Raw genomic sequence first — 15,107 nt, forward strand, 5'->3', positions numbered from 1 at the left:
AGATCCTATTTCAAATTCTTACAAAATTCAAGCTGAGCAGACTTTTTAAAAAAGTTGCTTGTGCCTTTACCACAACATATCTGTAGTTAAATGAGTTTTCAACACAGTTAATCAACAGAAATTTACTAGGGCCGTAGTGTTCAGGGGCACTATACTCGGTACTGAGAGAAGTCTTGTGCTCAGTTCAGGAAATAGGGTCTATAAAATAGCTCGAGATCAGACATAAATGAGTGGAAATGTGCATCAGTAAACTGTTGAATGCCTTGCTGTGGGCAAGCCAGTGCAGCTTTCCCACGGAGGAGGAGTGGGAGTGGCAGGATGGGCTGGGGAAGGGGGGCGGGCATTTGAAGCAAGAGGACTATTCAGTGGAGTCCACTGGCAGTAAGATCTCCAAGAATGTGGCCACCCACTCTTCTCACACCAAGAGTAGAGAATATAAATGGGAGCATTATCTGAGAGGGAAGGAGAATGTTTGGCAGATCCTAGGGAATTCTGGTTAGTCATTAATTCAATTGTGTTCTCATCAAGTGTCAAAAAAATGCCAGCTGAGCAACAATTTCAGAAGATGAAGACAATAGAAAGTGCTAAAGTCGTCACTGTCCCACTTACCAAATGGCCTTGAGGCTATTGATGGAAGCTGTTCAGCAAAGGTCAGATTGGCACCCCTGTAGGACACCCTCCCCCCTACACACACACACACACACTCACATGCACGCACACCCACGTGCACACGCACACAGTGGTATAGGAAGCATTGAACGTTTTGCTGTTAGGAAAAAAGAGGGGTGATTTGTATATGAAGGAGAGTTTCGTAAGAGAAATAAGTGGAGTAGGAGAGACTAAAGAAAGATTGGAAATGACTCTCACAAAATTTGGTTTCAGAGTTCTGCATTGTATGTGCCCTGCCTCGTTTATTCTGTTAAAGCTCCAGTGATTCCAAAATTCTCTGAGAGAGATCTGAAATAACCTTCTTGACTTAGGAACATTTAAATTTTATGTTTAATTTGATTGTTTAGGAGACTGATAATTTGATTTTTTAAAATGGTTTTTTATATTGTTAATTTAAAGGATTGTTTTTCACACTTACTGATTTATCAAATTTACTGTTTTTAAAAAAAAAGATATCTTTATTGATTTCAGAGAGAGGGAGAGAGAGAGATAGAAACATCAACGATGAGAGAGTCATTGATTGGCTGCCTCCTGCACACTCATGACTGCGGACTGAGCCTGCAACCCGGGCATGTGCGCTGACTGGGAATCGAACCACGACCTCCTGGATCCTAGGTCAATGCTCAACCGCTAAGCCATGCCCGGCCGGGCAGATTTACTGTTTTTACTACTTTACCAAATATTCTATTAAGTTCTAAAATTTTTGATGAGTGCAAGCTATAAATGTTTTGCCAGTTGATTGGAATTGGTCAAAACCTGAAGATAGCTCTGACATTTTCGTAAAAGAGTATATAGGGTGAGTGTGGGGGTGAAGAGCTAAGCAGCTGGAGAGGAACCATAGATCTTTGAGGATTAATTAGCTAAGTTTTGCCCAAAGTGTCCTCAATTAATTGGAATGTCCATGTCTCCTCTTTCTTCCATAATGCTTATTTATGGAAGACATTTCTGGCAGTCACCTTTATATATCTTAGATACTCATGGATGAGTTTATGATATATACTGGTTTAGGTTTTCCAGGACACATCTAATATTTCTTCTTACGTAATTCTTTTGGTGCAGCCATCACTTTTTAAGAATGAGGAATGTGTTCATAGTCAAGCCATGGGTGTCTACAAGTGCCAATTGGCTTCTGTGCCCTGAGTTTCAGTTCCGGTCCGAGTGTGGCACCTATGACCAACACCAGATGAACCTCACTTTCAGAATCAGGAATGTTTGGTGTGAACTCTGTCACTGAACATGGAAATACTTCTCACGTGTCTTTTCACTTATCTCCAGTGAATTTTTTCTTTGTTCCATCTTAGCCACCTGCTGTTATTACATTTGTACCTTATCATGGTTGTAGATTCTACTACCTCAGAAATTTTAATTTCTGGATATTCCACCTTTGAGCATAATCTCCACTCCTTACTGATCACTTGTTCAAGGCCTTCCACTGAGTCAGTGCCAGGAACACATTGAGACCCCTCAGACTATCTCACCATCTTCTCACTACCTTTTTCTGTCTTTATGCCCCTTGTCCAGCTTAATTACACGATTTATCGTGATATTAACTCCTTGTAAATAGCCTCAACTCCCTTTCTAGTCTTTGCCTACAAAACCCCAACTGTAGCTGAACCCAGCCCCCTCTGGGCCTGCACTTCATGGTTGAACATTGCTGGACAACAAACGAAACAACCACACAACTGTGCAGAAACGGTTTCACTTGGAATTCATTCTCGCAGACCTCAGGGGACTTTCAACACTGCCCAGCAGTGTTACTGTGTTTCTTGGTCTTTCCTTTCCTCAGATCAACTGTCTTATACGTTCTCTGCTCACACATTTCTGCCACTTTCCAAACTCACTGATTGTCTTACACCAACTAAGCTGAGAAGACAGAAGCCTTTGGACTGCCTGCCTTGTGATGCCCAGTTTATCTGTTTTTCCCCTTGTGTCACTTCTGCTTTTGGTGTAGGATCAAAGAAAGCGTTTTCTCATTCAGGAACATGAAGATTTACTCTTATGCTTTATTTGAGGAGTTTTATACTTTTAGCTCCTACATTTAGATATATGATACGTTTTAGTTAATTTTTGTGTATGGTGTGGGGTGGGGGTCCAAATGCATGGTGGGTATAATGTTCTATAAATGTCCGTTAGGTCATTTTTTAATTGAATTTATTGGGGCGACATTTGTTCACAAAACCATACAGGTTTTAAGTGCACAACTCAACAAAATATCATCTGCACGCTACATTGTGCACCCATTGCTGCAAGCAAAACCTCTTTCTGTCCCCATTTCTCCCCCTCCCCTGCTTTGCGCACCTTACTACCCCCCCTTTCCTCTGGCTATCACCACATTGTTTCTGTGCCTATGTGTTATATATACATAGGGGGTTTTTTGCTCAATCCCTTCTTATTTCACCTAGCCCCCCAACCCGACAGCTATCAGTCTGTTCTATGTATCTATGCCTCTGTTTATATTTTGTTCGTCAGTTTATTTTGTTCACTAGGTTCCACATATAAGAGAGATCATATGGTACTCGTCTTTCTCTGACTGACTTATTTCACTTAGCATAATACTCTCCAGGTCCATTCATGTTATTGCAAAAGGTAAGATTTCCTTCTTTTTTACGGCTGAGTAGTATTCCATGGTGTGAATGGAATACACACAGCTTTTTTATCCACTTACCTACTGATGGGCACTTGGGCTGCTTCCAGATCTTGGCTATTGTAAATAGCACTGTAATGAAATGAGGGGTACACATATTCTTTTTTTAAAAAAATATATCTTTATTGATTTCAGAGAGAGGAAAGGAGAGGGAGAGAGAGAGATAGAAACATCAGTGATGAGAGAGTCATTGATTGGCTGCCTCCTGCACGCTTCTGACTGGGGATCGAGCCCGCAACCCGGGCATGTGCCCTGATTGGGAATCGAACCCCTATCGCCTGGATCCTAGGTTGATGCTCAGCCGCTGAGCCACGCCTGGCCGGGCTACATATATTCTTTTTTTTTTTTTTTTAAATATATCTTTATTGATTTCAGAGAGAGGAAAGGAGAGGGATAGAGAGATAGAAACATCATTGATGAGAGTCATTGATCTGCTGTAGCCCGCAACCTGGGCATGTGCCCTGACCGAGAATCGAACCCTGATCGCCTGGATCCTAGGTCGATGCTCAACCGCTGAGCCACGCCTGGCCGGGCCATATATTCTTTTTAATTGGTGTTTTGGGTTTCTTTGGATATATTCCCCAAAGTGGGATTGTTGGGTCAAAAGGACTTTTTTGAGGAAACTCCATTTCGTTTTCCACAGTGGCGCAGTCTGCATTCCCGCTAACAGAGCACTAGGTTCCCTTTTCTCCACATCTCTGCCAGCACTTGTTGTTTGTTGATTTATAGCCATTCTGACAAGTATGAGGTGATATCTCATTGTGGTTTTAATTTGAGTCTCTTTGATGATTAGTGACATGGGGCATTTTTTCATATGTCTGTTGGACACCTGTATGACCTCTTTGTAGAAGTGTCTGTTCAGGTCCTTTGTCCATTTTTAAATTGGATTGTCTTCCTTTTGTTAAGTTGTATTAGTTCCTTATATATTTTGGATTAAACCCCTATCAGATACATCATTGGCAAATATGTTCTTCCATATAGTGGGCTCCCTTTTCATTTTGTTGATGGTTTCTTTTGTTGTGCAGAAGCTTTTTAGTTTGATGTAGCCCCATTTGTTTATTTTTCCTTTGTTTCCCTTGCCTAAGGAGATATATCAGCAAACATACTACTACGAAAAATTTCTGAGATTTTACTGCCTATGTTTTCTTCTAGGATTTTTATGATTGCACGTTTTACATTTAAGTCTTTAATCCATTTTGAGTTAATCATTGTATATGGTATAAGTTGGTGGTCTAGTTTCATTTTTTTTTGCATGTCTGTCCAATTTCCCCAACGTAGGTCATATTTTTTAATCCTGTAGTTCAAACTGTATATACATATCTATTTCATAGATTTTGTTTTGCCTTTTTGTTCTATTGAGAGAGTTGTTAAAATCTCCTATTACAGTTCCTATTATACCCTCCTGGCGAATTGAAATTTTTATCATTATCAATGAACATATTTATTTATCTTGTATTTTTTGCTTTATTTTTTAATTATTATTATTTTTCATATGTCTTTATTGATTTCAGAGAGAGGAAAGGAGAGGGAGAGAGAGATAGAAACATCAGTGATGAGAGAGTCATTGATCAGCCCGCAACCCGGGCATGTGCCCTGACCGGGAATTGAACCCTGATCTCCTGGATCCTAGGTCGACGCTCAACCGCTGAGTCACGCCTGCCTGGGCTCGTATTTTTTGCTTTAGATTCATGTGGCTTAATAGTAATATAGCTGTACTCTCTTTTGATTAGTTTTCGTGGTATTTATTTCCCATCCTTTCACTTTTAGTCTTTTCTTATCCTTGTTTTATGCATCTTTCTTCTAACTAGTGAATTATATTAAATCAGCTGCATAATGTCTTTTAACTGGAGCATTTAATGTAATTAAAGATATTCGTAAGTTTCTACCTCCACTTTATTTTGTTTCTTCTGGTTTTTATTCTCTTCCTCCCCCCCTTTTTTTTTTAAAACTTATTGATTTTAAAGGGAAGGAGGGAGGGAGAGAGGGAAGGAGAGAGAGACAGAGAGGGAGGGAGGGAGACATCGACTTGTTGCTCCACTTACTTGTGCACTCATTGGTTTCTTCTTACATGTGCCCTGACAGGAGATCGAATCCACAACCTGGCGTATTGGGATGATGCTCTAAACAACTGAGTCACCTGGCCAGGGCCCTTCTCTCCTTTTTTTGAATTAATTTTTATTCCTTTGTTTTTTGGACTAATTTAGAAGTTATATTCTCTGTTTCTGTTGTTTTAGTTGTCTCCCAAGGAATTATAATAGGCATTCTCAACTTATTATTGAAGGTTAATCATTACCTTTCCTCTCTTGCCAGTATAGGTACCTTAGACCCTGTGATTCCATTTGTCTTCTCCTGACTCAGATGTAGCTGCTGTCATGTATTTCAGTCGTGTGTATGTGTGTGTGTGTGTATTTGTTGTTTAAATTTATCTTTATTGTTGAAAGTATTACAGATGTCCCCCTTCCCCCCCCCCATTAATTCCCTCCACCTCGTATCCACCCCACCCCCAGGCCTTCCCCATACCAATGTCTGTGTCCATAGGTTACGCATATAAGCATGTAAGTTCTTTGATTATCTCTCCCCATCCATTCCCCCACCCCCGCCTTCCCTCTGAGATCTCTCAGTCTGTTCCATGCTTCTGTGTCTCTGGATCTATTTTGTTCATTAGATTCCACATAGGAGTGAGATCATGGGTACTTCTCTTTCTCTGCCTGGCTTATTTCTCTCAGCATAATGCTCTCCAGGTCCATCCATACTGTCCCAAAGGGTACGAGGTCCTTCTTTATAGCTGCATAGTATTCCATGGTGTAAATGTCCCACAGGTTTTTTATCCACTCATCTACTGATGGGCACTTGTGCTGTTTCCAGATCTTAGCTATTGTAAACTGCACTGCTATGAAGATAGGGGTGCATAAGTTCTTTCCGATTAGTGTTCAGGATTCTTAGGATATATTCCTAGAAGTGGGATCACTGGGTCAAATGGCAGCTCCATTTTTAATTTTTTGAGGAAACTCCACACTGTTTTCCATAGTGGCTGCACCCATCTGCATTCCCACCAGCAGTGTACTAGGGTTCTCCTTTCTCCACACCCTTACAACAAACACTTGTCATTCATTGAGTTCTTTATATATTTTTAAGTCTCACATGACATTATTTTGTTTCATGTAGTTAGTGTTCATGTAAATTTACCCACATATGTATTACTTTTTTTAGCTTTTTATTTTTATTTTTCTTGCATCCCAGACCTCTTAGTCGTCATTTTCCTTCTGCAAGAGGTACATCCTTTGGTATTTCCTTTACTGTGGGTTAGCTGGAGGTGAGTTCTGTTTTGGGTTGTCTATGACTACATCCTCAAATTGTGTTAGTTCTACTTTGTTTCTTTTTGAGATACAAGTTATTGTTGTGTTTTTGTTTTATGACTTTTGGGGAGTACAAACATTTATAAAATTTTACCCTAATAAGTTACTTGGGATTGTAGCAAAACTGCTGGGGTCTTTCTTTAATAAATTGCTCCTGTTTTCAAGATGTTGTTGATATAGTTTTTTTAGTCCCTAACTGGTTTCCTTAAACTTTATTTAAGTGCCACTGTCATATACTCCATGGGGTGGAGTATTCCAGGTACAGTGCCTCAAACTAATTGAACTGATTGATGAGGGCCATGAGGCCTAAAGCAGAACTGTTACCACAGTGCTCTTACCAGGTCAGTGATGTCACCCAAATTTACTAACCATCCCTAGCTGATGACAGCCATATTTTAAGGTTAGTTTGTGTCTTAGTTGTCTCGGGTTGCCATAACAAAGTACCATAAGGCTAGAAGGCCTAAACAACAGAAATTTATTTTCTTATAGTTCTGGAGGCCTGATGTTCCAGATCAAGGTCCACCAGGGTTGGTTTTTGGGAAGGTTTCTCTTCCTGGCTTGCAGACAGCTCCCTTCTTGCTTCCTACTCATATGGCCTTTCTTCTTTGTGTGTATGCAGAGAGTATGAGCTCTTTGATGTCTCTTCTTAGAAGGACACTAATCCTGTGGGATCAAGGCCCCCACCCTATGATCTCATTCAACCTTAATTACTTCCTTAGATACCTTATCTCCAAATAAATACAGCCACACTGGAGGGTTACAGCTTCAATACATGTATTTTGGGGGGACACAAACACTAAATTCGTAACAGATGGCATTTACATAATGGTTGAGGGTCTGTCTTATGGCCAAGTAATGGCATTACTTTTGATCCCTCTCCTGCTGATGGTGAATGGCTTCTGGTGTATTTGCGTATTCTCCCGCAGCTACTCAGCAGGTGTGCGGGCAAGAGGATACAGTTTACCCTTGCGTGGGTCACTGTACAAAATTTATTGGTGAGGTTGGTGTGCATGTCTCAGGTAAATTCCAACCAATCTGATATAGTTAAGTAAAGATTTTAAACTTATTTACATATTGGCTTTATTTTTCTTTACCTTAGCTGTGTTGGAGTGGAAGAACATCATGCTGTTGACATTGACCTGTATCACTGTCCCAACTGTGCAGTTCTACATGGCTCCTCCTTGAGTAAGTACTAGATGCTCACAGAAAACTGGAGTTCAGTACTTAATGTGCACCTGGTAATACTTCTGTTTCCCAAATTTGGTCATCATGTTGGGTATGAGCTGGAGTCCTGCCCCAGCTCTCCTCTGTGCTGGAAACCGGTCCCCGAGAGTCCCACCCAGAGGAGACGGAGGGTCCAGACCAGGTCTGCTGATACTGTTCTTGCTGAGCTGGCAGACCACAGGCAGGGAGCTCCCACGGCCTGGAGGGAACCGGCAGCACATAGAAGATGATATTTAGTTTCAGCTTTTTACAAATGCTTCAGAAGAGTAGATTGAAATGTTAATTATTGTTGTACAAATGTGAGAGAGATTTTTAAAGGCTTTGGAATGTGTTATAACTACGTTTTTCCTTTAAAATTTAGACTGCAAACGAGTTTTTGTGACCATTTAACTAAAGGGAAAAACTTTAGACTTAGCCATTTTAGTCAAGATAAACACTTGAGTCAGGTATAGGTAACCCATATATACAACCCCTTTATTTTGAATGTAGCATTTTTCCTAATTTTTTTTTTTTTTTTTTTAAATTAGAAATTTTGTTCTGAGGTCATGGGCAAGTAATTTTTTAAAAGAGACTTACTAGCAACTGACTGCGCATATATTTTGTTAGAAATGTTAATAATTTACCAAATTTCTTTGTACTAAAGCTACGTGAATGCATTAAAATATTTCCTTGTAAAATACAGAGTATCTATTTTGCTGTTATTACGAACTATAAAATTTAAGGTTAGCGGGTTGATAGAATTGTTACATGTGTAATGGGCTAATTTCTTGTCATGAATATTTTTAAAGGTTTCTATTGTGTGTAGCACCGAAGTATATGTACTATGTCACTTGATATAATTATTAACTGAGTGTGATTCTTGAAGGAAGTAAATAATACTGGGCTATTATTTGAAGAAGAAAAGCAGAGCTAAAATTGCTAACAGTTTTAGTTTAGAATTTAAACATATAATCCCAAAATGAAAGAATTTAAATTTAATTTTTATGAAATATTAAGTGTGTTACCATGAGGCAGGATAATGTATTTAAGACACTGCTACATGTGATGTACCCTGTTTTGTTCCCTATATGATTTAATTTTTTAAAAAGCTTGTCATGCTCACTAAATCGATTTCACAATCCATAATGGATCACAACCTGCACTTTGAATAACGATGCATCAGAGAGAAGACGGTATTACCTGGCCCTTCGTGAGCTTCTTGCCTTTGAATAGCAGCTCAGGCATTGGTTATCTTCTGGGCAGAAGTCCAACTCTGAGTGCCCACAGGGAAAATGGCCAAGATCTAGTAATCTCTTTTATCTTGATTTAAGGCTCGCCTTCCCCACCCTCACCCTCCACCCCCAGCTTGGGCAATCCCCTTGGCCCCCTTCCCTCTGCTGTTAAGCCTGTCTTGCTTGCCACCCAGGGTTTCCTGTTCCTTTTGGAGTTCCCCAGGAATCCTTATTATTACAGATACCATCTAGACAGTGTAATGCCCACTTAATATGGTGAATTTAGGCTTTACCCTCTTATGGGAATTAAGAATTCTATTTGAGGACAGGTATAAAAAAAACAGGCTTACACTTAAACATATATTCTCAGTGCTTTTCAGGCACGTGCAATCCAAGCCCAGAACTCTCTCCCTTTTCCCCATGAACACTACTTACATATTTCTTCATTGGCCCCCTTCTTTAAGAGAGTCAGTTAGCTCTTGTAGTGGCTGATGTTACATGTCAAACGTGTTGGCCCAACAGGACGGTTGGAGCGTTCTGTTAACATCCTCCAAGTCAGAACATTAAAAAGGAAACCTTAGAAATCAGGAGCTTACTGGGTACCAGGCACTATGCTAAGTAAGTACTAGACCAGCATTATCTCCTTGCATTATCTCCTTTGATATTTATAACAGCGTGATGTGAGAAAAGCGATCTAATAGCTCTCACATGTAGTCATTTGGCAGAGCTGGAGTTCAAACCCATAGCTGTCCATCCCAGGCTGTTCTAATTCTTGTCTGCTCTGCAAAATGAACGTTAAAACAATGTAGCATCAGAGTCACTTACCAGATGAGCAGCCTTTCCTTTCTTTCCAATAGTGATGCTCACTGTTGACCAGGGCTTTGAAATAGGCTGTGTATATACACTGGTAAGAATCTGAGTTACTACCACTTTTCTGAAGGCAATTTTGCAATATGTAGCTAGTCTCTTTAAAACTTTGAGTCTTCCTTCTAGCATTTTTAGGAATTTATCTCAAGGAATTAATGGGGGAAACAGATTTATGTATATGAATATTAATCCCAACTTTGAAGAAGGATTCAGGAAGAACTAAGTGCTTAAAATAAAAAGATGAGCCCTGGCCAGTTTGGGTCAGTGGTTAGAGTGTTGGCCTGTGGACTAAAGGGTCCCGGGTTTGATCCCAGCCAGGGGTGCATATTGTCGATGTGTCTCTTTCACATCGATGTCCCTCCCTCCCTCTCTCTTTCCCTCTCCCCCCCTCTCCTCCTCCCTTCCTTCCACTCTCTCTGAAAAAGCAATGGGAAAAATATCCTCTGGTGAGGATTAAAAGAAAAAGAAAAAAAAGATGATTCTAATCTGATGCACCTACATCTGTATCTTAAAATAGTTCTAAGCCACCTTAAATTGCTTTTGAATATTTAATAAGGAGAAAATGGATATAATAAGAAAAGTAAGCAGAATTATGACCCCAGTTGAAAGTAAAATGGTGATATATATCTGTATATACGTAAGGAAAAAAGCCTGGAATTAAATACTCTTGAATTTTAGAAGAGATTTTAAATGAGAAAAAATAGCACACAAAGGATGCCTTAATGAGATTTTCTAAGAAGGTTGCTTTATGATTCTCAATTTTTCTCATGAGATTTTTAAAAAATGGAATTTACCCTCTCCTATATTGAGGGTCTGACGGCCATAAATTACCTGGGAATCTTGTTTTGGACTCTTAGGTATGAATAAGTCCATCTGTGAATAAGCCCATCCCCACTGATTATTTAGTGTGACCTTTCCTTGTCCATGTGAGGAATCAGCACTGTTATATTATTATGGTCTCTCCAAGGTAAAGTTTGAAGTAACTTAGACTCATGGCTTGTCCCCCACCCAACATTTTGTTAGGAGAATTTCAAACATACAGGGAAAGTTGAAAGAGTATTACAGAGAGTGCCTCTAAGTCCACCATCTAGATTCTACTGTAACATTTTATGTTACTTGCTTTACCACGTATCTGTCCATGTAGCTATCTCACTATCTATTCATCTTATTTTTTGATGCATTTTAAGTAAGTTGCAGACATCAGTACCAAGCTTAAGAGTGCTTTTCAAACTTAAACATGTATATAAAACTGAAATCTTGCATCAATACCACACAGAATATATGTAGGTGGTACCACCCTGGTGGAAAGAGGAGTGAGCCCCAGAGCTCCTCCCTGGGCCCCTTCCCCATCATCGAGGGTCCTCAGCACAGCTGGAAATACACACTCACCCCTTCATTTCCACGTGGGAGAAACTGGAACATTATAGCCTGGAGCTAGGGTTAGAAGTAACCATAAAATTACTTATTCTGTGATCCCACTTGTCTTTCTCCAGTTGTGATGTGGTCACCTGCTCCTTTGTGTCAGTGTAGCAATGCTTATGAGGAGAATAAATCTTGACGTAAAAATAGCTTTCCGATGTGGGATCAAAGGCCCTATTCGGAGAGAATGATTTGGATGATCTATAAAAACCTTATTATGACCTAATGTCCTAGTGAAAATCATGATTTTAAGTAATTGTGAGATATTAATGTGTAAATATAGATCTTATAGAAGGCTTCATCTGCTAATTCGAATTCCTTGATTTAATTTAAAAATAATTATGAAATAAAAAGAGTAGATTTAAAAAAACAAGTTAATTGCCTATAGTTTCTCTATTATATAAAGTAAAATTTATTCTTCACCCTAGAAATGCAGTAAAATGTGTTTTTTATTGTACTTAATTTTTATGTCTGATTACATAATGATTAGAAAGTACATAGAATCACTGGGTACCAAATGTTTCTCTTTTTTTTAATCCAAAAATCCAGTGAAAAAGAGGAGGAACTGGCACAGGCACGACTACACAGAAATTGATGATGGTTCCAAACCAGTGCAAGCTGGAACTAGAACTTTTGTGAAGGAATTACGTTCTCGAGTCTTCCCAAGGTATGAAAACCTGTTCTGACTGACCAAAGAAAATCTAAGAATGTTACCTGATACACTGACATTATCTGAAGCAACGTTTTCAAATGTCAGGTTACAACCCATTATTATTCTCAATCAAAAAATGAAATGGAGCCCTGGCCAGGTTGCTCAGCTGGTTGGAGCATCGTCTCATACAACAAGAAGTGGCGAGTTCGATTCCCGGTCAGGGCACATACCTAGGTTTCGGGTTTGATCCCGGTCGGGTTGCATATGGGATGCAGCCAATCGATGTGATGTTTCTCACATCGATGTTTCTCTTCCTTCCTCTCTCTAAAATCAGTTAAAAAAATGAAATGGAAAATATTGGATTATTATAAGTAATAGGACTAAATGAGCATAGTTTCACAGAATATGCATGTGTACTGGGTCACTATGTAAAAATATATTTCTTTTTAAAAAAATTTTATTTATTTTTTAATTTATCTTTATTGTAGAAAATATTACAGATGTCCCTTTTTTTCCTCATTGACCCTGACCCCTTCTACCCCGGACCCACTCCCTGCCCCAACTGTGGATCCCAGTCCAAAACCGTCTGAAATACAGTCATCTAAGGCAATTGTTCCAAGTACTTGGCTCCTTACCATAGCAGCTGGTACTTCTCTTTCACCTCACCTCACCACTCCTGTTTTCAAACTCTTTTTTTCTTATGTTGTTTTCGTATCTGCCTCTGTCCTAGGTCCACCAGAAGCACCCATACCCATTGCTCAGCCTTTCTGGTGGCAGCAGAACTAGGCTTTTTGACTTTTTAAAGATAATGGAAAGTATTTGAGTTACCTCTGACTCAAAGAGAGTCGACATTATTATACAGCATTTAATCATGCTAATTTAGATCATTCCTTACTCACTGCCTGACGTGTGTTTAAAGTAATAATGCTAATAAGCTTTTACACAAGATCATATCCAGGCTTGTTAAAGAGAGGAAGCACATTTTAAATTTAAATCACACACACGCAACCTATTTTGGAATTATTTCAGATCCTGTAACTATAAAACCCTTTTTCTTCACTGTCCTTAGGATTCCTGTCTCCCTCACCCTTCATCTTTAAACAGAAACATACAGTATAAGCAGCCACTGCTGGCTCCTAAAGGGCTACTGAGAGAAGGAAAACATTGTTAGCACAGTGGTTTCCATAGGACTTTTGTGATAGTAAAGGCCCTATTCTCCAATATTATCCCCTGTCAGTCTCAAAGTAATTGGAGAAATGTTTGTTTTCCGTGGTTGCTTTGAAGCCTAGGGCCAGAGTTTTCAGCCTGGCTCTATGCGCTGGCCTCAGAGAGGCTTATGAGTCCCCTAAAACTGTATAAAAATCTAGGGTCGATGTGGGAATGTGCATTTTTCAGGAGGAGTTGCCATAGCTTTCATTTTTTTCAAATAGGTTTGTGACCCAAAAAGTAATGTTAAAAATCCTGGCCTGGTGATTCCTGTGGCTTTGCTGCCAAAGTAGACACAGACGAGAGCAGGGTATAGAGATGATCACACATGTCCAGACCGTAATTACCACTAGTTAAAGGTCATTTAAAACCATAGTGGAGCCCAGCTGGGCGTGGCTCAGCAGTTGATCGTCGGCCTAGGATCTAGGCGATCGGGGTTCGATTCCCGGGCAGGGCACATGCCCGGGTTGCGGGCTCGATCCCCAGTTGGGGGTGTGCAGGAGGCAGCTGATCAGTGACTCTCTCATCATTGATGTTTCTGTCTCTCTCCCTCTCCTTTCTCTCTCTGAAATCAATAAAGATATATTTAAAAAACACACAAAACCATAGTGGAGTGACGATTATTAACTGCATTACACCTTCTTGACGGGATGAACACAGAAGCGTATAACAGGCCATCACTCTCCTATTTTAAGACTTGGCGTTAAGTCTTTTGAGATTCTTTTCTACATAAATAATATTTAAGACATTTATATAGATAGATGTATGGATGTAATATGCATCTAAGTTTTAAAAAATAAAGAGTTGCTATGCATATTGTATGACTTGATTTTTTATTCTGTAGATATTTTTCCATATGCATACAAAAATTTATATCACTACTTAACTGCTGTGTAGTATGCAGCAGTGTGTATGTACACTGTGATTTACTTAACCTTCCCCCAATGATGTATGTTTAGTTTGTCTTGAAAGTATTGAGTGGCTTCTGATCCTGTTAATTCTCTTAAATTCAACCACTCATTATGACTAATTGTAAGCATCCTATTATCTTTTCTACCGTAGTTTACGTGAACATTTACATACTGAAATACATATTTTACTATAAACTAATTTGTTTTTATCTCTCGTTATAGTTAAGGCATTTTATATAATATATATAATATCTATTTTCAATTATATGTGTTGTAGTAATTATGAATTTTACTTTAAAAGGAGCATTATAAAAAAACATTTGTTCTAAAAGGAGAATTAGATGTGAGCAGTTGAGAACCACTGATATAGATAGATAATCAGATAGGATGTGAATCAGCCCATTTCCAGAGGTATTTTTAAACTGAACTTTACAAAGATGACAGTCTGCTCTTTGCCTTCCTTAGTGCCGATGAGATCATTGTGAAGATGCACGGAAGCCAGCTGACGCAGAGATACCTGGAGAAACACGGCTTTGAAGTCCCTATCATGGTCCCCAAGTTAGATGACCTAGGACTCAGGCTCCCTGCAGCTACTTTTTCTGTTATGGATGTGGAACGTCATGTAGGTACGAGCTTGATTCCTTTAAGTACTTGGGAAAAACACGGTAAAAGTAAAAATGATATTGTCTTAGCTGCAGATACTGGGGAAAAGACAGTGGAAAATTGGGTTGGGTCTAGGCCTCTAGCATTCAGGGGCAAGATCTCTGGACCCCGCTTCAGTGGCCTTCTGCTGCCTAGAGAGAGGCCGCGCAAAAGAAGAGATATTTTCAAACCTGTTTTTATATTTATGACTTGGTGATATTGCCATTGAATGATGTCTGGACCTAATTTGTTATTTTGAAGCCCAGAAAGGCATAGGAAGCAAGGGGAAAATCACTCATCCAGTGC

General features: G+C 39.4%; 1 protein-coding gene across 1 annotated transcript in view; it reads left to right on the forward strand.

Moving 5' to 3' along the window:
• The window catches only part of KDM7A (lysine demethylase 7A), a 70,422-nt gene that overhangs the window by 25,953 nt on the left and 29,362 nt on the right, over positions 1–15,107 (forward strand). The window contains exons 2-4 of the mRNA XM_087820983.1: positions 7,769–7,854; positions 11,940–12,057; positions 14,625–14,785. Of these exons, the coding sequence (XP_087677109.1) occupies positions 7,769–7,854; positions 11,940–12,057; positions 14,625–14,785 (365 nt within the window). The remainder of the gene's footprint in view (positions 1–7,768; positions 7,855–11,939; positions 12,058–14,624; positions 14,786–15,107) is intronic.

Source organism: Miniopterus natalensis, chromosome 10, assembly GCF_054644295.1.
Source record: "Miniopterus natalensis isolate mMinNat1 chromosome 10, mMinNat1.hap1, whole genome shotgun sequence".
NCBI lineage: Eukaryota > Metazoa > Chordata > Mammalia > Chiroptera > Miniopteridae > Miniopterus > Miniopterus natalensis.